Source organism: Ixodes scapularis, unplaced genomic scaffold (assembly GCF_016920785.2).
Source record: "Ixodes scapularis isolate PalLabHiFi unplaced genomic scaffold, ASM1692078v2 PGA_scaffold11__112_contigs__length_91849675, whole genome shotgun sequence".
Taxonomy (NCBI): Eukaryota; Metazoa; Arthropoda; class Arachnida; order Ixodida; family Ixodidae; genus Ixodes; species Ixodes scapularis.
In genome coordinates this window covers 57,053,662-57,078,114 of record NW_024609837.1, presented here as the reverse complement: position 1 = coordinate 57,078,114, position 24,453 = coordinate 57,053,662, and the positions used below count along the sequence as shown (strand labels likewise).

Sequence of the window (24,453 nt, the reverse complement as noted above, 5' to 3'; positions counted from 1 at the left end):
TCGGTTGTTTTTAATTTTATTTCCTTACAGGTTAGGCAGTGGAACACGTGGGTTGTGCGGTTACTGCACACCGCTTTTATACGACGCAAAGTGCCACAGCACTTAGTTGTTTGCAACAAAGATGGCGTCGGAAGGAAGGTTGGTGACGCATCCGACAGATGGCGGGCAAATTTGTACAAGGTCTATTATGTGAATATCTCGTAAGCTCCTTGCCCTGCAGCATCCACGACACGACACTGGAGAGAGGGCAGCGCAGTGTGTGTCCTGCCCTTGCCCGCTCGTCTGCATATTTTCCATCGCCTCCGTTGTGTGGAGCCGGCTCTCGGAGCCAGTTCCTTTCCCGCATGCTTTGCAAAAGGTCTACCTAGTTTTATCTTCGTAATGCCATTTCCTCAAACACGAGTTTTGGAATAGTGTATGCATAGGAATAGTGTCATCGCAACCATGCATGTGCCTAGCCCAAACCGAGCTTTGGACTGGTGCAGGGCAAAGACGCTATTTCTTTGCATATGCTATTCTAAAACTCACTATAATTTCACTGTCCCCACTGCTAACGTCACATTCACAGTCCTAAATTCTTGCGATGCATGAGTTATTAATGTGGGCCGAAAAATGAGGTTTCAGTTCCTTTGTCGGACCCTACGCTTCGAACGACACTAGAGTGGAACCTGCAATACTTCTAGGGTTACACCTTTGACGATGTCTTTCGCATGCAGCATTCTTAGATTTTCAAGGGCAGGTACGTATTCAAAAGAGGCATAATTGAGAAGCCCGTCAAAGCTCTCTTGCACAATGTTCCAACACAGCCTCAACACAGATTGGGCTAAAAATGCCACGTGTCAACAGGAGAGAGATGGGTCTGACCAGCTTGCACAAGCCCCGTCTGGACTGCCTCCAATGGCTCGATCGGGATCGGCCTGAACTGAGCCAAATCGACTCGAACCAGCATGACAGGGACTGTCTTCGTCTGGGGCGACTCTACCCAAATATGCCAGGCTCGGGTCGGCTTGCGTGGCGTCGGCACAATCCCAACTGGCTCGCCCGAAGCCAGCTTGACTCTCTGCAGCTTGCGCAAATTCGGGTTGACTCGTGTCGGCTCGACTAAGCACGGCAGGATCAGTCTGGCCGAGGCCGTTGTGGTTCGGACTGCTCTGGCTTGGATCGGCTTGGCTCTGGCCGAGGCCGTTGTGGTTCAAACTGTTTTGGCTCCCACTGGTCTGGCTTGGATCGGCTTGGCTGGTAGAGGACCCCTGCAACTGACTCAGCCGCTGCCGGCGCTTCTCCAGGGCCAGCCGCCGCTTCTCCTCGATGGCTCGAAGCACCTCCTGGGGCACCTCTGGGGTTGGCTCCTGGGAGGTTTCCTGCAATTTCAGATAAAGCTTCAAATGACTGGCAACTGTGATCACCAAGATTATGGTGCCTGGAACGCGTCTCCAGCTGACTTGTTTAGCGTCCTATTTCCAGACCAGAAAGAGTTCTTCGGTCGTCAATCGAGAGAGCCGTAAATGTCACTGCTGGGAGATAGTCCGACTGTAAAGCAGCCGTTTCTGGACACAAAACGAACAAACAAGGACAAAACAACGTTCCAAGGTGGTCGGACAAGAGCAACACTCACACTCGTGGAGGTGTGTACCGGAAACTGGGGCGAGGGCGGCCGTTCCGTCTCGCCGTCGTCTGCTGCCGAGTCCCGGGGGCCGTCCAGCAGCGAGGAGAAGGGGTCCTCTCGGACCTCCTCGGGAGCGGCGTCGTCTGCATCTTGCGCAGTCTCCACCAGGGGGACTCCGTCCTCCAGACCCAAGCGCAGCCTCCGCAGGTACACCTAGCCAAGACACCGTTGTTGGCGAGGAGGACGATGATTAGGGGTTCAGTGGCACAGCGGCAATGAAGGCTATTGTGCATTAAGCTAAGCGTATTTAGAGCATGCTAGGTAAAACAAGAACTAATCCAAGACTGCAAAGTTATAACTGGTGTAAATATCCAGTTTGTTTAAGAAAGTATGAAGCACGGTTGAACGTAACTAGAGGTTCATCGTAAAGCAAAAAAATAGGGGTGAAATGGGAGGTGACCTCTCAAAAGTTCCGGCAAATGTGATTGACGTAGTAGATGATCACATGTACAATGCCATAAAATGTGTAAAATGGTCAAAAGCTCTCTGGAATGGTCACATAGTGTAACCCAGGGGTCTCAAACTCATTTGAGTGCAGGGGCCGGAAGGCCCACCCCCGAAAAGTCGAGGGCCATCCTACGAAAAGGCGGGGAATTGCGAGGATGAACCTTACGCCCTTTTTTTTTTGGTCTTTTTGTAAACTCATTGTTTGGTCATTGACATCTTCATGTTTGATTTGTTTATATGACTACTTTTTGGCCCTTGCCTGATGTGATAGCAAGGATTAAAATGGTACCGCTCCTACGAGAGCAAGCCCACTGTCGTTTCTGTTCACCAATTAACTCGGGAATTATTTAAGCGCAACATTTCTTGAAAAAGGAGGAAATCTCTTTATATGACAGTTTTTGGTTTCCTGAGGATTCTTGGTAGCAGCAGTCTAAAAAAATACTTGTAGTTGAATGCCAATTTTATGTGAAGGCGAAAATCTCAAGTTCTTAGCTTTATCTTTGGCAGTTCCTCTGCTGAGCGAGAGTTTGTGCAGCCGATGTGTGTCCTTGAGCGAAGTGGTCGCGTTTGCAGCCTAAAAGCGAAATTGCAGTACAGGCGACTAACATGACGAAAATTGTGGAAGCCAAAATTAAAAGGAGAGACAAGGCAAATGAAAACAGAATAGCAACTATGTAATTACGTTATAAAAGCAGAGCTATGTTTCGAGCGGAAATAAATCGGCAACATAAGATCATTATAGCGCATGCTATTTCCAGCCTCCAGGCATGGGAACAAGGGCTTGCAGTGGATTGCCTGTGGGCCAGCGAGTCACGAGTTTGAGACCCCTGGTGTAACATTTCATCATGAAGCAGATACTGAACTGTCAGGTGCGAATGACCTATTCTCAGACGGCACAGGAGAACCTTTGTGCGACGTTTCCTGCCCAAATCCTCGAACATTCTTGAAAATATGGAGTTTGTTGTTGCTCTCTTTATCCCATTCTAGCTGCCATGCATGAAAAATAGATTTCTTCAAAAGTGGTTTAAGATCCTTTATTAACCCCTTAACTGTTTTGGGTGAGCCTAGCTCATCATTGTGGAGCTGTCCCCAAACCGTTCAGAGCTTGTCTGCTTTCCCAGTTCATGCACTCAACCGTTTTGGATGAACCAGGCTTGCTCAAGCTTAGTTTGAGGCTCTGCCAAAAGGTGACAGCACTACATTTATTTAAAATTTTGCTCCCATTCTGTTTGTGGCTAGAAACTTGATTTTGAAGGCAACAGTTGGGGGTCAGAAATTCCCCAAAACTAAAAACGGTTAAGTCATTAATGAGTCTCGAGCAGATACAGACAATTTTATACGCCTCTTCATTCGTTGCCCACAATTCCAATGCGACTCGGCACTCAGCAAGTATCCTGACCACATCGGAGGGCCCTATTGATTTGAACATGCAGATGTTGTGCAAGAAGGTTCTTTTTAGGTATTGGAGAAGACACAGCCAGTAAGGCACCTTGTGAATCAACAAAAATAAGAGCTTCGTTATATTGTTGTCAAGTGTATGTTGCACAGATAACATACCATAAAGCTCTGCAGTAAAAATGCTTGCACTACAGTCAACTTGTATGGCTTTCCTGTATGAAGTAGAATACAGAGCACATCCTACAAAAGACAGCGACTTGGACCTATCTGTACAAAACTCTCCCAGTAGTCTGTATATTTTTGTTGCAGAAAGAGAAACTTCTGCTGGAGGGTTTGTTGTGAGGTCACCCTCTTATTGTATTTTCTGAGTGACCAGTCACAGAAAACCGGCAAAGTATCCCAAGGAGCAATCCTATCGGTGTTCTTAAAGGGCCCCTGCAATCCGATTTAAGCGTCTACCTTTTTTGCGGTTTCCACATCTCTTGTGGTTCGGGCAACCCACCAGGCACGGAGAGAGTAACTAAATATCAGTGCGTCGTATTTTAACCGGACGACGCGGAAACCTCCTCCACCTACGAGGGTGCCCCATGGTACCGAACGCGCGTAGATTGTGACGTCATTGGTCCTGGCCTTATGACTGGTCAGAGCCGCTAAAAGCCTTTTCTTAGTCGAAATACAAAATATAAGTGGCACGACCCGTTTCAATTATTTTTGAAAGTAGTTTTTGTTTAGTATTTTAGATCAGAAAAGAAACAAATGCAGTCTATAAAGTATGGAAACAAGAAATGACCCGTCGACATACCCACCACCAAGCGGTGGAAAATGCGGTGCATACTAGAAAGGGGTAGTGGGATCAGGTGCCGACGAGCGGCGGGCATAGAAAGGTCCCGGAAGTATGCGGCGGTGCTGCGGTCGTATGGGCTCGAGGATCCGACCGGTTCCGAAGGCCTTTGGCGAGCAGGTTTGGCTTGCGGTTTGGCAGCATGAAGTGATCTTTACCCAGCGTTTGCTGTCGTTTGCGGCCAATGAAGTGTCATGCCGAATTAGTGTTCAGTCGTGCAGCAAATGCAATGCAAACCGCCCGGCCGCCCACTTTATCCAGCCTATCCAGCACAAGCTTTAGTGGCGCCCTCTCGAGCCATCGACACAGTGTGGCAGCCGTGAGTGCTTGCTGAGCTCATTACCCCTCCTCTAGTTCACAAACAATCAAGCCAGGACAAGGACGTCATGAAGGAGGTTATTTTTTTTTTGTTTCTGTAATTTTAATTTGCCTATAACTTTTCAAATAAAGCAAAATTCGAGAAAAGAAAAGTTTCACCAAGTTACTACGTTCAGTGCGCTAGTAAAACCAGTAAAAAGTCGTTGCAGGGCCCCTTTAAGCAAGGCAACCTCATAAAGGGGATATTAAGAAATTGACAAATACCTTGAAGACCGACACTTAGAAAGAGACACTGCTCTCCAAGGTAAAAAGTAAAAAAAAACAACAACACATGTTTGAAATTGTGTTCTTGAAGATTGATAGGCATTTATCTCATCCCAAAGTATTTCTTGTGAAATCTCTCTTATCTTTAAACACTGACTTGAAAACAAAGTAAAATAAGTCTATGCATGCTTTTTTGCTAATATATCAGAATAAACAATTTACACACTTTGCAATTTAATGAAAGCAATATCTTCATTTGCATGTATCCAATCTTCTGAATTCATTTTTTCTCTGGTAGGTGTATGTGCATGGTATTTAATAAGATATACATATATGTGTCTGACCTTCATGACGTCGTAAATGCTGTCACAATCCGTTTCCCTGACGTCCCAGTCTTACTGTTAGGAGACTTTAATTATCCGAACATTACGTGGTCAAACGACGGCCCCTGTTTAAGTACGTTTTCCACAGAATCCAATGACTTCATAAATCTGTGCGCCGATTTTAACTTCACTCAGGTTGTTGCGCAGCCTACTCGGGTTACTTGTTCTTCGGCCACGGTGCTGGACCTCGTGCTGACGACGTCACGCGAGCTTATATCGTCTCTCACGTACCTACCTGGTCTCAGTGATCATTCATTGCTCCACTTTGATTTTGTTGTTCCGGTGTGTCGCTCTCCAGTGCAAGTAAAACGGATATCTGACTATGCCCGAGCGGATTTTGGAGCTATTAATCATGAATTGGGTACTTTTTTAAGCGATTATCTGCGTAATTTTTCTGAGCGTTCGGTTGAGGATAATTGGATGTTGTTCAAAGAAAAAGTTGCCTCCCTTACAAATAGATATATACCTGTACGAACTGTACGTAATTACACTCACTCCCCATGGTTCAACCAGACGCTCAGAAGGCTCTCAAATAGGAAAAAAAGAATGTTTCGTGCTGCAAAGTTATCCGTGTTTCCCAATGCAGAGCATCGTTGGGCAGCATATTATTCTGCTGCAGCAGTGTATAAGACGTCTATTGCCGAAGCCAAGCGCAGTTTCTTCGAATGTACCCTACCCACTATGTTGCGCAACAACCCTCAACAATTTTGGAACGTCGTAAACCCTTCTGAGAGGCTTGACGTAGTGCTGAACAACGAGGATGATGAGACGATAGCGGCGAATGAGTGTGCAGCTGTGCTAAACGAATTATTCACAAAATCATTTTCGAATGTAACCACTAATTCCTATCCGGATGTTTATGAATACAATATTTGTGCTATGAATTCCATTGATATAGAATGTGCCGGTATAGTGAAAGTCATCGCCAACCTTAAACTATCGTCATCGTGTGGAATTGATAATATTAACTCGAAGTTTCTCAAAAACACTACTATGTATTCCTCTATTATCTTAACAAAGCTATTTCGGCAATCACTCGAACTCGGAAGCCTTCCCGAGGACTGGAGGGTGGGGAAGGTGATTCCTATCCATAAAGGTGGTGACAAATCCAGCCCAAGTAATTATCGCCCAATTTCCTTAACAAGTGTCCCTTGCAAAATTTTAGAGCACATAATCTATTCGCATCTCGTTAATTTTCTTAATTCCCATACATTCTTTTCTCCTGCTCAACATGGCTTTAGAAAACTGTTCTCATGCGAAACTCAGCTATTAACACTTACGCATAACCTTCACGCTTGCCTCGATCGTTCATCTCAGGTTGACTGCATTTTTTTAGATCTCTCTAAGGCATTTGACAAGGTTTCACATAGGCTCCTTTTGTATAAACTCAGTAAGCTGAACATTGACTCTCATGTTTTGACTTGGATCAACGCCTTTTTAACTAACCGTTCTCAATTTGTTCATGTTAATGGCATTAACTCGCACCCCTCTCCTGTGACTTCTGGTGTCCCCCAGGGTTCAGTACTCGGCCCTCTTTTGTTTTTAATATATATCAATGACCTTCCTTCGCATATCTCATCCTCAGTTGGTCTCTTCGCAGACGATTGTGTCATCTATTCTGAAGTAACTAACGATTTTGACGTTCTTGCACTCCAGTCTGACCTTGACAATATTTCTCGTTGGTGTGATAAATGGCAAATGGAACTCAATATTAACAAGTGCAAATCCATGAGAGTATCACGTCAAAATAACACCTGTCCCTCGTACCATATAAGAACTGTTGAGCTGGAATCCGTGTCCTCATTTAAATATCTTGGTGTTCATATCACTAACAACCTCTCATGGAACATTCATATTGAGTATATGATTAAAAACGCTAACCGCATGTTGGGCTTTCTAAAAAGGAACTTCTCTCTTGCCCCGCTGTCCTTAAAACTACTACTTTACAAATCATTGGTCCGCAGCAAACTTGAGTATTCTTCCGCTATCTGGGACCCCGGTATAACGCTTGCATTATCATTAGAAGCTGCTCAAAACCGTTCTGTTCGTTTCATACTGCATAACTATCATCGCACATCTAGCGTAACAGCAATGAAAACTACCCTAAACTTGTCTGACCTCTCCCTACGTAGAAAAATATCTCGTCTATGTTTATTTCATAAAATTTACCACCACAATGCAAATCTTCGTCAGCATCTGTTAACACAACCATCATACGTCTCATCACGTTTCGACCATGAAAATAAAGTTGGCATCCCTCAGTGTCGCACCTCAAGCTTTCATCAGTCTTTCATACCCATGACATCACTGGACTGGAATCGCCTTCCCGCACCTGTTGCCAGCATAGCCGAGAATGCCGGATTCAAAGCTGCACTTTGCGAATATTTTTTGGATTTTGGTTGACAGTGTTTTTTTGTTTTAACAATGTTCTGTTTTTGGATTTTTATGCTTACCCGCCTAATTACTGTTTGTCTTTGTGTGCAATTAGATGTGTGTGTCCACTCCCCTCTATAATGCCTTCGGGCCCTGAGGGAATGAATAAATAAATAAATAAATAAATATGTTAAATATGGCATCATATTTTTTTTATATGCCTTTTTTAAACTTTCTGTAATAAATCATTTTGATGCTGGAAAATTCAAGTGTCATAAAAAACTATAAATCTTTCTCGAGTTTTCTTTTATACCTTTGTAGATTCCACAGACCTTTCAGTTTCTTGAGATATGTTTATTTTGTGATTTCAGTATTTCAATTTGTCTTCATCTATCCCACAATTTTTGCAAATGAAACTTTTAGTATTAGCAAAACTAATCAGGCTAAATCAAAACCAACTACATATTTGTAATCAGATTGTGAAGGGAGATATGCTATGTAAACCTCATTTGAATTGGATCACAAGCTATAAAAAAGCTCTAGAAGCAGTTCTTGCCCCTTAAAGGGACACTGACACCCCCCCAAAATATATATATATATATATATATATATATATATATATATATATATATATATATATATATTTTTTTTTTTTTTTGGCAGGCGCTTTATTATGGTGTCGGAGGATTACCCAATTAAAATTTTGCAACAGAGTAGCATATATTTTTAATAAAACCAAAAGATGCAACTGCTTGAAACCGAAACCGAAACCCATGCACAGAGGTCGGAGAAGTGGAGAGGAGAGAGTGAGTGGCAGAAGTCACGTGGCTACACCTAACCGTGTGCTTTTTTTTCTTTCCCTCTGCGTAGCAGACGACATGCGTGGCGGGGTAGCGGAAACTGTTTGCCGTGCGATCCCTTTGCAGTTATGTTTGTTCCGCTCACTGTTCTGTACTTCAAGATGAGTTGTTTCGTACATTGAGGAGTTGGAGATGAGTAGTGAGTGCCCGTGGTGAATTTCTGTGATCGGCTCCGAAAAGAATACACCCAAGATGTTGCGTGAAGAGCCCGCTCACATGTCCCGCGTCCGAAAAAAAGTGGCATTGTGCGACAGAATTTCCGAAAGATCAACGGGATCGGGACCAATGGCTGGCTGCAATTCCTGTAGAACATTTAGGGGTCCTCGGAAAGCGGGCGCTACCCGATTTATATGCTCCTTGCATTTTGTGGAAAGTGATTACATTGAGTTTGCGGGTGTCAAAAAGGAAATCCCATGCCATTTAGTTCTAGTTCAGCGACGTTTCGCCCACAACATTTGTTTGCTATTTTTTCGTTTGTTTCTTCAGTGATAATTGTAAAAAAAAGAAATGTAAACATTGCAAAATGTTTGAAAAAAAAAAAAAGGTATGCATTCACTGGGGATTGAACCAGGTCCAGCCGCGTGTGAAGCGGATGTCTTTTCACTGAGCTACTGGGAATGCAGCTGGTAAACTGCAAGTTGGAAAGTTTGCTGCCGATTCGTGGTGGTCGAGCATGTAGTATGGGATGAATACCAATTCTTTTGATCAGTCCCAAATTTCTCTTTTTAAGGCAGACAGAATTTGCCGGTACTGCGAGCAACAGTTCTGAAGTAGAGGTCCCACGCCCGTCGTTCGCTGACATCGCCGTCCCCGTTTTTCCCATGATACGCAAAACGACGTATGCACAGAATGCTTCCGGTTCTCTGTGAAACTTTTTTTTTTTTTCAATCAACGTATTTGCAGCTTTTTAGAAGCCACAAAAAATGGGTTTTATATTTTTTTTCTATTTTTACTAGTGAGTGTGTGCCTTCAGTGATCAACGACTTTGATTAAATTTGGTGGTCGCGTCGAAACCTTAGAAAACGACCCGTGACCACGGAAAACAGAGTGAGCGAGACTCGAACCGGCCAGTTCTTGATCGGCGGTTTTCGGGCGGAAAGAAACCGAATTTCGAGCCGCAAATTGTGTTCTGGGTAGTTGGGCTCTCATATGTCATGTACAACTAAAAACCTTGGCAAGCATAAATACCCTGTCAGTGTCCCTATAAAGACCGGCAACCAATTCACGCTTTCGACTTTTCTTTTGCTTCCTCCTTCTACCCTGTCCGCCACTGCCTGTTTCTCCTCCCTCATGGTGAGGTGGATCTTCTGCCTTGCAGAATCTCGAGTCTTGTCGTCGGCCTATAAGGGGATGCTGAACTGAGATCTGGATTGCACAAAACATGACGGCAGAAGCATGCAACGGGATGCTACGAACACCAAAACATCACTCGTACAGCGATATGTCGGTTGGATGATTGTATTGTTTTAAAAAAAGGAGGTGCATTTGACAGGTATGTTGACGTTGTTTCTCCGAAAAAAGTCGAGAAGGAGAGGAAATAGCCTCGCGTCTTCTTTGCCTTGCCGCCTTGAGGGCGCGAAGCGAAAAGATGCGGAAACGAGATATGTTCACGTCACGCACCTCGTCGGCCTTGTTCAATCTCGACCTCTTTTTCCAAAAATACGGCCGTCCGTTCGAGATATCGCCTTGTGTGTGGTGTTGTATGGATTGTAGCCTCCTGCCTACCGCTCCTGCATTGTTTTCTGAAATCCAAATTTCGGTTCACCATCCCCTTAAAGGGAAGCTGAAGCACTTTTCATGACGTCACATGACTTCGTGTCACATCACCCATGAACAAATTCAGTTTCTCCACTAGATTTAGTGGGAAAATTGACATCACAACACCAATTCGATTTCCCGCTAAATTTAGCAGGGCAGCGACAGCGACGTTGCAAAACGTAGAAATGGGCGCTTAAGAGCTGCACACTAAAACAATACTACAATTTAAAACTAATTTTTTAATGCTGTCTTTAACTAGAGTAAGTAGGGGCAGAAAGAGAGGACTCCGATTCCGAGAGGAGAACCTCCTCGTCGGATCAGAGTCTACTCATGTCCATGGGCTCTTCCCGTGACGCCGTCAGCTGGCCTTTAGGGGCTGACTGCATTGACGGCTGACAGGGGTTCCTTGGGGCAGAGGTTCGGGCTGACTGGTTCCGGCCTTGAGGAAGCAAAGAGGCAGAGGGAGTCATCGCCTGTTCCGGGGTGGATGCTGGCAGGCCAGCACCCCCTGGGCTCAGCACACGGTGCCGCTGGCACCGTCTCCGTAGGTTTTGGTGGGGACGTTGAAGGGCCCCGCAGGTCGCCTGGAGACATCTGGTTTCTGTCGATGCCATTATACTGGCCATGCAGGTCCTCTACGTGCAACCTCGACATATTGGCCTTTTGATGGGAAAGAAAAGCGTTTTGTTGCCTCAAGGTAGGAAATATTTTCATTGGTCTTCAGAGTAAGGATTTCCTTTTCTTGCTTTCATGGCGGACAGGTGCGGGAATAGGCTGGGTAGCGACTGACACAGTTTGCACATTTTGGATCATCGTCGCAAGTGTCAGCAACATCCTCTTTACCGGAGCACTGTGGGAGCCGAGGGTGAAAGACGAGGCAGAGGGCACGTGACAGGCGGTCGGCGGAGAAGTCATGAGCTGTCGCGAGACAGTGCGAGCTGAGCGAGGATGGAGCTGGACAAGAACGTCGGAGCCGGGCTGCCTGGCCTGGCCCATGGCGAACCCCGGAGTGGTCCACCAGCGAGGTTCGAAGTCTGGACCGGTGGAAACGGCGAGCCCTGGCCATATGACCTGGGCTACGACGATCCCGGGGTGGTTCCACAGCGAGACTCGGGCATTGATAGCCCGAGACAGCCAGCCTACACAGCGCTGGCGTGGGAAAGGCGATCCGCAGGCCTGGACACAAACTCCGACTGTGAGCTCTGATCGACGGGCGACAACAAGGGTCAGCGGGCCTGGACTGCCGGTTCTCGACGACGGGCAACCGAGAGGTAGAGTAAACCCATTCGCTGTCTTCTCGTTGTTATATCACTCCTTGGGTGACAGGCGGAGCGCATACCGATCGGGCGGCGATTATTAGTGGAGGGATCTCCGTAAAGAATCCCACAGCACTTAGCATAAGTGCCGGCTTTCTGACAGCTCCACGACCCAAGACCGAACCACTGGCACTTAAAGCACTGCCAAGGGATCAGCACATAGGGCCGGACACGGCACTGAGGGTAACTTCTCTTGGCAGAAGTTGGAAGAGTCGTTGAGTCAAAGGTCAAGATAACATTGCTTGTTTTGCGTTGTTCACCGTCACAGTACATGATGATGCATCGCCCTGCAACAACTCTCTGGATAGAGAGATCCTCAACTAGCTCTGGATCTGTTGTGTCAAGTAGTAAGTCATCTTCAGAGGTGACCCCTTGGACAGCGTTCCACTTTCGGTAAGGAGTCACACTCACCTTAAAGCCTATTCACACACATGCGACCTCTTAGAATGGAGTGCCTTGGAACCTAATATCTCTTAACGACGAGAGGACACACTGGCTCCATCTATTGGGCAGCAGTGTAAACTTGGCAGTCCGGCATATTTTCTATTTCTCTCGCACATTACCCTTTCCTTGTCTCGAAAAATTGTGAACGTTATAAACGAGCCTTTCTCATAGGTATTACGCACATTTGACTTTGGAAATTCCGCAAAATCTTCGCTCCGGTGAAATGCAGTTCCAGGGTCACCGCATAGATGGTGCCAGCGTGTTCTCCCGTTCTAAGAAATTTTAAAAGGTTTGAACAGATCTTGTCTCTCTCGGTCGTACTCGGTTGCAAGTGTGTGAATGGGCCTTTATAGTCTGAAATGGTGTTCAGGGCCAGTAGTGCTTCACCCTGCTTCTTTGTGTTTTTCTCAACGAGAGGGTTGCCTGATGCCATCTTATTTGGCACTGAAGTTTGTGCCGACAACACTTTCGTGTACTTTGGAGACTAAAAAGGGGGAAAGTTTGGCAAGTGGCTTTTTCCCCTCAGAGTGTAAAACAAAAAACTTCGGAAATTTGAACAGATCAGGAGACTTTGTGGCAATTTCAATGACTTCGGTGCAACCTCTTTTCATAGGTCGACCGGGAGGTTGTAGTTTAGGACCCATAAAAGACGGGAGGAAGATTCGCTGCCCGGGTACGCCGCCCACCACGGAGCCCAACAAGGAGGCAGGTGATGTGCCACAGCAAGCATGGCTTGGCTAATACAATTACCCTACCAGAGCTGCCGAGGCACGACACCTAAGTGTGGTTGCAGGTAGAGGACCTGTTTCCAACCAAGGTTGGCCTTTCCCGCCTAAGAAGGTAAAAAAGGAAGGAAGAGAGGAGAAAGAGGTGTAGACAAAAGTGAAAGGAAGAAGAGGATAGAAAAGGTGACTGACTGAATCATTCTCGTCAGACGAAGAAAGAAAACTGTCTATGGGATCCAGAAGCCGGAGTGCATGGTAGTATATTGCCTCGCCCTGGGGGCCCCCAAGAGTCCACTCCAAACAAACTCCGGACTCGACTCAACCATTAGGATCCCATTTTTCCCCAAACACAGGCTAAGCCACACACATCCAGTCATGGGTTGTTGAACCCGCATGGCTCGGCATTCATGGTGACGCCCCTCACCAAACACCCACTAATGCAGGTGTCCCCTGCTGGTGGCATGTGGCCGGGGTCCGTGGCGACACCGCTCACCAAGCACCAACACCCAAGGTGTAGGAGATTCTCCGAGGGGTTATTGGCGAGGAGACCGAGCTATGGGGCGTTTACACTGACGCAATTGCGTCCAACATCTTGTTGTCATGAGCCTTCCAGTGCACTCTAAAGGCGAGCTCTAAAGGTGAGCATTCCGAAAATTAACATGATGCCCTCAAACTGGTAGTGCACAAAAGCTTATGTTTCATTGCACCTTTTTTTTTCATCCAATAAAGAAAACATTTTCTCACTTTTACACTACAAAATGGTGGACAGATGCCATGTGAAAACGCCTCAGAGGGGGCACTGGTTCTGGGGATTCTGGTCTACTTTGGGACGGTTTTCCTGCCGGGGGAGAAAGCTACCTTCCACTTACGTCTTTGAACAGAGGCTTGGAGCGCACTCGTCACGGTGGTTCAGACAGCCACTCACACGCTCTGTTGGTTGTTGTCAAAACCTCTTGTTGCTGTTGGTCCTCAATCTCCCGAAAACAAGAAAGGTAAAGAGACGGCAGCGAAAGGCGAGGTGGAAAGTCATGTGGTTTGCACGGTTCACGTCCTCGCTGAAAATGTATGCGCATGCCGCAACTTTCACTCTTTTTGAGAAGCATGCACATTTTATTTTACTTTGCATGACATCTGTTGTGTAATGTTTCGACAGCCCTTGATAGGAGCAGTCTCACCTGTAACTGCCGCTTCTTCCCCAGGCTTTCTAGGCGCTGGTAGAAGAACTCCGAGTGGAAGCGGGGAAAGGTCCTGTGAGCCCAGTGGTCCAGCACTCCCAGAATGGTGTCCAGGTCTTCCAGCTGCAACGGGCAGACGGCATCGACATCCAATTACACGGGCGGACGGCAGCGCAAAGCCGCTTGCTCGCGGCTTTGCGTTGCAGCAAGGACAAAGCCGCGAGCAGGACAGAGCCCCCAGATAATATGATGTCTGGAATGCATCTCCTGACTTGTGTCTTTAGCGTCCTATACCAGCCTTGCATTTAAATGGGCACAAAACCACTTTCTGCGATAGTCTATTCATGGTCATATATGGGCTCTAAGCATCCTAAGAACCAAACATTGCATTTATCTGTGGCTGATTTCTCTATTACAATCGGTCTCAAAGATAAATTTTAATAGAGAAATCAACCACGCATGAATGTGATGTTTGGTTCTTTTCTCTTTTAAAGGTAGACAGAATTCGCCGGTACCGCGAACGACAGTTCTGAAATAGAGGTCCCACGCCGTCCCCGCGAGTCCCACGATACGCGAAACGATGAACGCACAGATTAAAATGCCTTTTTGGGATGCTTTAGGATGATTTTAGGACCACAGATAGACTATCGCTGAAAGTGGTTTAGTGTCCCTTTAAAGTGGTCGCAGTGCTGGACGTCGCAATTTCGGCAATTGGCCTCAGAAGTCCTGGCAAAAAAGATGAGGGAATGCGAGTGTCACAATGTCACAATAGCGAAAAAAGAAAATTTGCGGTATTCTACGAATAAGCTTGATTAGGGCACAGGGTCAGTGGTCCTGAGGCAAGGACCCTCCATTTTTCTCCAAGATCTCGGACTATTGACAAAAAGGGGTTCGCCTTTCATCTCACCAAGTTTTGTCCAGGACCATAATGGTGATTCTGGGTCACGTCAAAAGACGCCGTTCTGGATTTCAGTTTGGAGTTCTTAGAAGGCGGGGCTGTGTTTTCTTGCAGTGGAAGCTATGATCATAGGGGAAGGGGGGCAGCTAAAGAACTAGTCCACCCCGCACAGCCGCAGATTCGAGCAGTGAAATGGAATGGAAACAAGCTTTACAAAGACTACTAGGCCAAATATTTCACTAATTTTGAAGTATTAAAATTTATTAAAGCAACACTCGTCTGAAAGGACAGTTAGTGTTATCCATGGCAATGGGGCAAATGCCCAATCCAGCTAGCTCAAAAAATATCATCTGATGCAGGTGAGTTCTTATGAATTTAGGACAGGTTTGTGTCCGGATAATATTTGTTTTTTTTATCTGCAATCAAACACACATAAAAAAACAAACTCTGAATGTCTGAGGATCTGGAATCTATCATAAACTCCCATAAACTCCAAATTTTCGGTAAAAAATAAACTCCAAAAAACACTCCGAATTTCACGAGAAAAAAATTGAGGTACACCTAAGCATTCATTATAAGTTGTGAATGCGAAAGCATGCAAGCCGCTCTTCCGCTCCCTTTTCTGTCTGCCGCATACTTTTCGTCGCCGGTCGGCGCGTGTGCTCTCTTGTAACCTTGGACGCTCTGCACTGATGGACACGCAGCGCCATGGGGTGAGCGGTCGTGGAAACTGACGAGCACAGCGGCCAATGGGAGTCCCGTCGACGCACGCCAGCCGATGGAACCGAAGGAAACTATCTGCCGTGTTCGCGCTTCAGACTGATGACGTCAGCTCGCTCCATGAGACAGTTAATGCTTTCGCATTAATAAACCCCATAGCTAGGGTGGCAGGTTATAAGTTACTAATTGATTATAAATTCAAAAATCTCTTGCTGAGAAGTGCACCGCACATTTTGCACAATTCTTTGGGTTTGCATAAACAAACACACAGGTGGTCCTAATGGTCAGGTATATAACTCATTTCTTGGGAAATGTAACCGACTTACTACTAGATCTTCAAGGTTTTGATTGCGGAAATAGTTTTGCACATTTCGTGTTGATCGGGAATAAGAGCAAATAATCGGGCAAGTTCAGTTGAAACGACTCTGAGAGCCAGTCACCACCAGTTGTTTTGGGAAAACGTTTGCTTACAACTTTAGAAAATGCAGAAAGGAACCAATTTGGAATTAATGAGACAAACATTTGCAGAACACAGTAGGACCAAGAGGGTAAGCGAAGCAGCTTTCATTGAAGTGATAATGTAGTGAGTGAGTAGTGAATGAAGTGTTTGCTATGCACCTGAGACATTCTCGAGTTTGGCATGCCCACTTTCAAATTGATGACCCATCCTTCGTCAGTTTCATATCATTCGAATTGCACCCTATTCACCGTGGCAGGAGTTGTACTACTGGGGTGAAATGCTGGACATTCTATTTTCATTATCCGACACTTTAGTACTAGGATATTGAATGGTGCATTATGTAAGCGAATATGCTAGCGGCCAAGACGCGTAAGGAGAGCCTCCCTCGCCTTGACCGGATGATGCGAGCGGAATCCAACCAAGTCGACTTTGACCCCCGATGCCGGCTCCCCGGCGTGGGAGTGAGAGAGAAGGAAGACGCGAGAAACACGAGCAACAGGAATTGAAGGAGACAAAGAGACAGATTCAACTACGACAGGAACGAAAGCGGACGCGAATATAGCCCCTCTTGTATCAAATTATTTCTCAAAGTTTTCATTACATCCTTTTACAGTCTACAAAACCGTTCATTCCGTTCTAACAATTAACATCCCGGAGCTTCGATGCTTTATCACAAAAAGTACTTGCTTAGCACGGCTATCGTGTCAGTCTTCAACCTTCGATCAAATGTTCTACCAGAAATATCACTTTATGAAATAAACATAATATGTGAAACAGGTTTTGCCGTGTTCCCTACCCACTATGTCACAAACGATGATGATGACAGCGCTAAAGAAGAGCCCCTATAGTTTGCATGCGCCACCAATACCTTTCCGAAGTGAAATGCGATGCGCCAGTGCAGTGTCTCCACTTATAGCGTTATGCAGTGTAAAGCCAGAAGCCGGCTTCTTCAGAAATCTTTTCTGCATGACAAGCGCCAAATTTTAATTTACCAAAATTTCAGCATAAAAAAGCAAGTTGCGAATTCTACCAACCATTGAGGTTTAACTGCACGACTGCGTAGTAGTTTGTGGTACTGCTTCAAGGACAGCTACTACCGAAGGGTGCGTTGGACTGAAACATAAACATTAATACTCCGTAGAAATAACAGAAAACATACAGGCGAGCTGGTGAACTTACATCTCGAAAACCCGACTTGGGGAAAAAAAAGGGGACAACACACAGCTGTGTGCTGTCCACATTTCTGTCCTCAAGTCTAGGGTTTTCAAGATGATGATGAATAATCCTTTCACTAAATTACCCAAGCACCAAAGAGAAAGCTGAGAATGTAGATACAAACGCTGAACACATCCCCTGTATAAAAGATTAAAAAGAAATAACAAAAATAGGGCATTGAGAAACACACATGCGAAGTGCCATTTGTTCTAGAGTTTTGATCTCAAAGGGTTACCGCTGCAGACGCCAGCATGTGCAGTGCATTTACCTACGTTCCTGGCATTCTCTTTGGTGCTCGGGTAATTCAGCAAAACGTCCATTCCGAAAGTAATGTTTCACTTTTACTGGGACGTACAAACCCGCCACTCACCTCATGGCCCTTCCCCTTAAACTTGGTGGTTTTGGTCATCTCGATGAGCACAGGAAGCCCCTTTGCACTCGTGAGTCTGCAAAGTTGAGTTTTCCACAGTCAGGGGTGGGAGAGCTTTAGCTTTGGGTCTCTGCGAGCAAATTAAAATGTGAAGGAAACAAAAACAAGAAAATCAATGTTCTATTGCAAGCAAATCAGAACATACAAAAGAAATCAAATAAAGCTTTTTACCAAAAAAAAAAAAAGAAAAAGCTGATTTTGTTCTAAGTGGTGGGGTTTACATCAATAAAGTTTGTAAAATAAATTGCACTTTAAAAATTTAAATTTACAGTAATTCTTTATTCCGCATTGTTTTACGTGATTGGACGAAGTGATAAATAATCTACAATGTTTAAAAATATGTCTAGTGATAAAGAATTACTTTTTTCAAGCAACGTTAATTTAAACCAAATTATTTCGATTTAAATCAAATAAACCCTATCCAACATGAGGAAGGTAACACAGAGAAGGGGACGGATAACAATGACTTCCTAACCTAACCTGACCTAAGCAACCGACCTTGGAAGTCACTGTTGTCCGAACCCCTATCTGTGTTACCTTCTTCATGCTGAAAACTGTTACCAACTCGCTTGTTTTTTACTTAATCAAATAAACAGTCCCAATAATTTACCCCGGGGTACCCTCCTGGGCCGAGGAGAGGTACATAGGCATCTGTTTCCGTCTTTCCTGCCGATTAGTGCAGTCCCCCAGAGTAAGGGGGCAAAGGCAGGCCAGAGCCGGCCAGCTAGAAATGGCACCTTGGTTAACACTGTGAAAACTAAAGTTTGCTGAGCCCAGGGGCCTGCGAGCATCCGAGACTCTATTTGACGAGATGCTTCCCTCACACGCTATAGTCTGTTGCCGGTTAAGAAAAGCAAGAAAAGCTTCTCCCACTCCACTCGTTTCACTTTAGCAGAGCAAATTCTTTCGCCCTGCTAAAGAAGATGAGCCTGCAGTGCATTCCCTCGAGCGGCCGTCTTAGCCAGGGCGTCGTTTGTAGCGAGTCGGTGTTTCGACGGCATCCGGCGTGGCCGAGGTCATCACCTGTCCACGTTCAGCTTTGGCTGCGGCCTGCGGACGACGTTCTTGACCTTCTTGGCACCCGCCGTTCCCGCTTCCTCGGCCTCTTGGCCACCCTGGTCGTCCGAACCCTCGCCTCCGGCCGCGACAGCTCCCTCCTCCTCCTCCTGCAAGGCGTCCATGTGGTGATGCCCAGAAAGACGTTGCGAGTCAAAGGCAGACGGGAATTTTGTTTTCTTTTGGAGGGTCTAAAAGAGTCGAACCGGGAAAGGTAAGATAAGACCGATCCCTAACTGGTCCCAGTTGGTCCTCCAAGTGGTCCCCGTTGCACCCCAATAGGTCCCCATTGAATCCGAGTTGGGAACAGTTGATTTCCAATCAGGCGATTTCACCCCAAAAGGGCCGGTACAAAAGACTAACAAGCCTGACGAGGCACTGGTCCCTTACGGTTCACATCAATACCATACTTTCCGGACTAGAGTCTGTAGACCATGCACGTTTAAAGGAGAGCTTTGGCGGTGTTACGCGCTGCCCAAGCTAGACATGTTTTCAAAATACCTAGGCTTTTCTCTTCCCGGCATGCTGCTGATTATTTCTAAATGCAAAATAGCCATTGAGAAAAGGGCCAATAAATGCTACGCCAAAACCGCCATTCAAATTTTTCCACACTTTTTAGTGGGGTGCACAGGCCTTGTCTTCTAGGTGATATTGTGTGACGTCACACGTAGTACTTGCAAGTCAAGCAGACAACCTAGAAAACACAGTATTTTACGAGTTCTTTTTTTTTTTCATTTTGCTGGTGTTTGTTTTACACCGCCAAACTTGTTCTAACTTGTCGGAAAAAAGCCGTACTGCTCAAATTTGATTTAAATTACACCATTTCTTGTCACGTTTTCAGTGTTGCCAGTAGAGCCTCTCAGCCTCTCAGACCAAACTTAAAAATTAAATAACTTTGTAAAAAGAAATTATTTTGATATGCAATTTGGGTTACTAGTTTAGGTGTGTCTATTAATTCGTAGAACTAATTTTGAGGCAAATCATAGACGGTCAAAATTTCAAAAGTTTACATTTTGTATGCGGTGCAGACTAGGATTTGTTGTTACTCTTTTTCAAGATTGTCCACTAGGATGTGATGTGATGGATTTTAGGATCGACAAATTATGTTAATATTGATTTTGGTAAGATACAAGCATTGTGTGCATTAAAAAAGCACGGAATTTTTAGGTGCGCTGTGTGAGAGAACACACAGAATATGCGCTAGGTGTGGACTATGCAGAAGATGCAAACTATTTATAAAAAAACTTTTTTTTTTTTTTACCAAAATATGTTTTTGCGGACTGCATTTATTTACTTACTCTCAAGGCCAAAGCATTACGGAGAGGGTGGGTAAAAAGGCATAACATAAGCATATACAACAAGTACAGACCATAATCTAGAAAATTGGGTATGTAAACGGCAGGAAGCGCATACAGCTGAAAGTTAAAAGCATGACCGGAATGACCGGAATCTTCATGATACCACAACTAAAATATGACGATGCAAAATTAAATATGGAAAACACCGAATGAGTGTATGAATGAAAATGAACAGCTTCCAAAGCATTTATTTGATGACATCACTTGGAAACAAATCCTACAGCCCAAACAGTGAACCCCTGTCTGCTGCTGGATGGATGCTAATGGCTATACCCTTTATAACGGGCAGTAGCTTGCGCCACCTAGCCTAGAACCAAAAATATTACCAGGCAGCATGGGACATCACCAAGATGGCCTTTGGGAAATCGGGCCTCCTCCCCCCAGCGAGGGAGTGGCCAATTTTCCTCTGGTCAAACATAGTCGGCATTACCTCAACGTCAGGCCCACTGGGAGACAGGGTTGAGGCTTTGGGCCGGAGCCACGTGGGAGAGAGTCCCAATTTTCCTCTGTCCCCCCTGTCCCCAGCCTGTGCTAGTTAGTTATAGTACTTCAATCAATTTTCCCTGGACAATTTCCACTAATCTTCTAACCTCCTCCATGTGACCGTAATCCTTTTCTCCTCCATTCTTCCATCCTTGTCAGCAAAACCCAGTGCCCCCACCAGATCCGTTACCCCTTCAGGGAGGGCAAAGCCTGTACACTTCACAACCAAATGCTCTAGCCTCTCACTCTCACTGTGGCACACATTGACTATTGAAATTTAGCCCGATTTGTCTTGCGCTCCCGTTCTCGCTTTGAACAGCAAAGAACTTCCATGTGAATTATCAAGCACCTTTTCCTTTCCTGTTTTTGTGGCCTGTACCTTGTTAAAGCTGATTTTTCTTGCATTATTCCTTACCACATTTTTCTTTCTGCCCCTTCCACTCTCTTTTTCACTGAACTTGATTGCTCAGCCCCACCACTAGTGTGCACATATCTAAATGTTGGCGTTCAGCTTCGGCTTGTCCATTTTGCATTTAAACATTTCAGGTATAAATACGTGACCACTTTCCATGCCCACCGGGTATCATCCATTTCAGTTAAACTTACTTCAAATTTCAATTTACTAATTGCCTCCCTACTCTCAAAGGACGACCAGCCCATGTCCCCCTGTACAGAGCCGTATATGTAGAGAGTTTGGTCAATGGGAGGCGCGGGCAGAGCCAGGGCGTGCACCAGACTCGGAAAGAGGGCTTGGCATGCTCTCTTGACCAACCAGAAGCCGAAAAGAATCCCCTAGTGGTCGTAGCGAGAAACAGTTCTGATCAAAGGTCTATGTTCGTAAATGGTTTTAATAAGCGCGCAAGATTGAAGTGTAGCAACTCTTTGTGGTTGAAAATAGGGTGCACGTATTGTTTTGATCATGATCATGCAGAAAGATGTAAGAAACGAATGCGCCGCTTAACTCTGTTTTGCTCGGACAGAGTGTGACCGCTCGGACGGCAGATTCTCGGCACTTGGCGTACGGATTATGTCGATCGTTCCGCTAGTCACACTCTTCCACCGTCATTTTGGATGAGCATGATTGAAAATCACGTGTACCATATTTTCAGTCATCGAGAGTTCCTCTAATGCAGTTATCAGGTTTGTTTCTCGTGACCACCGCCAGAGTATTATTTCCGGCTTCTGGTTGGTCACATTCGAATTTCTGAAGACGCCCTGGAACACGCCCAGCCCGCTTTCGGCCAATGGCGCCTCCTCATTTGTCTCGTATACTTCCCAACGAATGGCCAAACTCTCTACATATACGGCTCTGCCCCTGAACTCCCTCATTTGGTGTGTTCCCATGCACTCCCAGTGCTAACCTGCCCATGCTTCTTTGTGGAATTTCCAATCACACACAGTAGCCTGTTGCCAAAAGACAGTCTTGGCACCGTTACTCCTTTCCATACACCCCTGACCACTTCGTATATATTATGATTCCAAAAGGCGTCAAGTTTCTTTATGCCTGAATTTCTTTCCCCTTTCCTAAATATATTCCTGTAATTTTCCTCCAAGTATTTCCTTCCCTCATTAAGCCATACTTCAAGATATTTGTATTTTTCTGCATAGTCTATATCGCCCTCTTGTATTTTCAGGGGTTCCCTCTTTTCGTTGTTGAACACCATTACTCCAGAGTTGTCTATTTATTATTTACAGAAACAACCTGCAGCGCCAAAGGGAAACAGGGAAAGCAGGGAAACACAAGATAAACATGTAATCACAAACATAAATACAATGGCAAACATACAATAAATACCGTTAAATAAAAGAACACACACAAACTCTTGAATATATGCAAAAATGCTGGTAAATGTTGATATTGTTACGCAAGTCGGAGGTATTTGTTTTTAAACTCTTGAATGTTAAAAATTTAGGATACTGAAAAAAATATCCTACGTCATCTGTAGTAAATGCTGATGCAGGCAATGAATTCCAATCCGTTATTGTATGAGGGAAAAATGAGTCTTTTTTATAATCAGTTCGGCAAAATATTTCTTTGATCTTGTTACAATGATCTATTCTGGTTGAAAAATAGATAATTAAAGATATTTATATTTATCAATTCTAGTTAAGTTACTAAAAATAGAAAATAAAAACTTTAGACAAAATTTCTTTCTCTTTAAATTTAATAGTTCCCAACCGATCTTACATTCAATTTCTGTCCCACTGGATGTTCAATTGTACTTTCCCGATACAAGCCTTGTAGCACGGTTTTGAATTTTTTCTACTTTAATGGCAAGGTACACATAAATATGTGATGCCTAAATATGCGTATGTTCTGTGGGTCCCACAGAACACACGCATATTCAAGCATCAGTCTTACCAAGCAACAGTAAGCAGTTTCTTCTAGCTCTTTTGAAGCACCGCATAGATTTCTGTTAATAAAATTTAACATTCCACCAGCCTTTTGAACAGATTGTGTTATATGAGCATTAAAAGAAAGACCGCTTGATAAAATGACGACATGCATGTTTCTATGTAAATGTCGATAATAGAATAACACGATAAGATGCTATCGCGTTTTTCCCCGAAAGTGACGTGGACACACTTGTCAGCACTGAGACTTAATTCCCACGTCCGACACCAACTGGATATTTTATCTAAATCTGATTGTAAAAGAGCAGGATCACGCAGACTTGTACACGTTACTGAAAAGAAGTGACCAATTACAATTACAATTACTTCACTCTAAAAAGTAACCAATTATCATTACAATTAGTCTCAAAAAAGTAATCGAAAAATTACTCTAAAGTAATCTATTACTTCCCATGTTACTTTTCATACAACTTCTTTTTTATTACGGTAGCACATATACACATTTAGATAGGTGTTCCGCATTTATACATTTTTTCTTTTTCCTTTTTTGTACTCTACCCCTTGTTCAGTTTCAGCCGCAGTTGTCTCTCGAAGTTTGCGCCGGTCATCCGCCAACGAATCATGGTGTCATGAACAAAGCTCCTAGTTTCAATTGACACAGTTGATGGAGGAATATTATTCGGGAACTAATATTAGGGACGAAGACATAATTTTGATATGGATTTATGGTTGTGCAGTATTCATCAATCCCTCTCCGAATTGTGGTCTCTAAAAAATCCGCAGCTTTCCGACATGTTGTGCAAGGAAGTAACAGTGACAGCTGTGTGCATAGTAGTTGCACCCACTTTTATGCACATATTCACTCTTCATTTAATCGATCACACCAATAACACCTGTAGTTGGCGACAGGTTAAAAGTTCAAGGGAAGCTCCTCCCACCTGTTTCCACTTTAGCAGAGCGAACGTTGGAGGTCACTGAAGCATGCAGGGAAGGACTGTCCCAATTTAGCCTTGCCTAAGGCTAAATTGGGACAAGTATACTGGTACCCTGTAGGGTCAAGTTACCACAGAATGCGACAGGACCAAAGACGTAGGTAGGTCTGTGATGCCTCAAACGGCTAATAGGACCTGGCAAGAGCCAAGTGCACGCGATGTGATGGGCGTCAAAAGTCGGTGCACGCGCGAGCGCGCGTGAAACGAAGTTTTCTGCTTGGCACAACGCCGAAACCGCGAATGCAGCTATCGAGCAAGATCGCTCCCAATCAGCCTTACCACAGCCTCGGGGTAGACCATCTCAATGTCGTCGTCGTCCATACTTCGTCTCTTTGGGCTCGAATCTAGGACCTTGTAAGAGTCCGCTCAGCTACAGTACTGTACGCTGCAGTCAAGCAGCTTTCGCGCTGAATTTTCCGAGGCGATGAGTCTTGCTACCGAGCCCGCCTTCCTTTCGCTACTTTCGCGCGCAGACTTGTTGACTTGCTTTGGATCCTTCTGGATCAACGGATTGGATC

At 45.0% G+C, this 24,453-nt stretch overlaps 1 protein-coding gene across 2 annotated transcripts; it reads right to left on the bottom strand.

The window, feature by feature from the left end:
• On the bottom strand, positions 1–24,453 carry LOC8035798 (TIMELESS-interacting protein). Of its 2 annotated transcripts, XM_040208126.3 has the most exons (7): positions 24,215–24,397; positions 18,715–18,857; positions 17,632–17,707; positions 13,969–14,091; positions 1,616–1,819; positions 1,209–1,361; positions 1–1,157 (listed from the first exon to the last, which is right to left on the bottom strand). In XM_040208126.3, exons 1-7 carry the CDS (start codon positions 24,254–24,256, stop codon positions 840–842), a joined length of 1,059 nt encoding a protein of 352 aa, XP_040064060.1. In that variant the 5' UTR covers positions 24,257–24,397; the 3' UTR covers positions 1–839. The 2 variants fall into 2 exon arrangements, with proteins under 2 accessions (XP_040064060.1, XP_040064059.1); XM_040208125.3 differs by having other exon boundaries at positions 1–1,361; positions 24,215–24,453.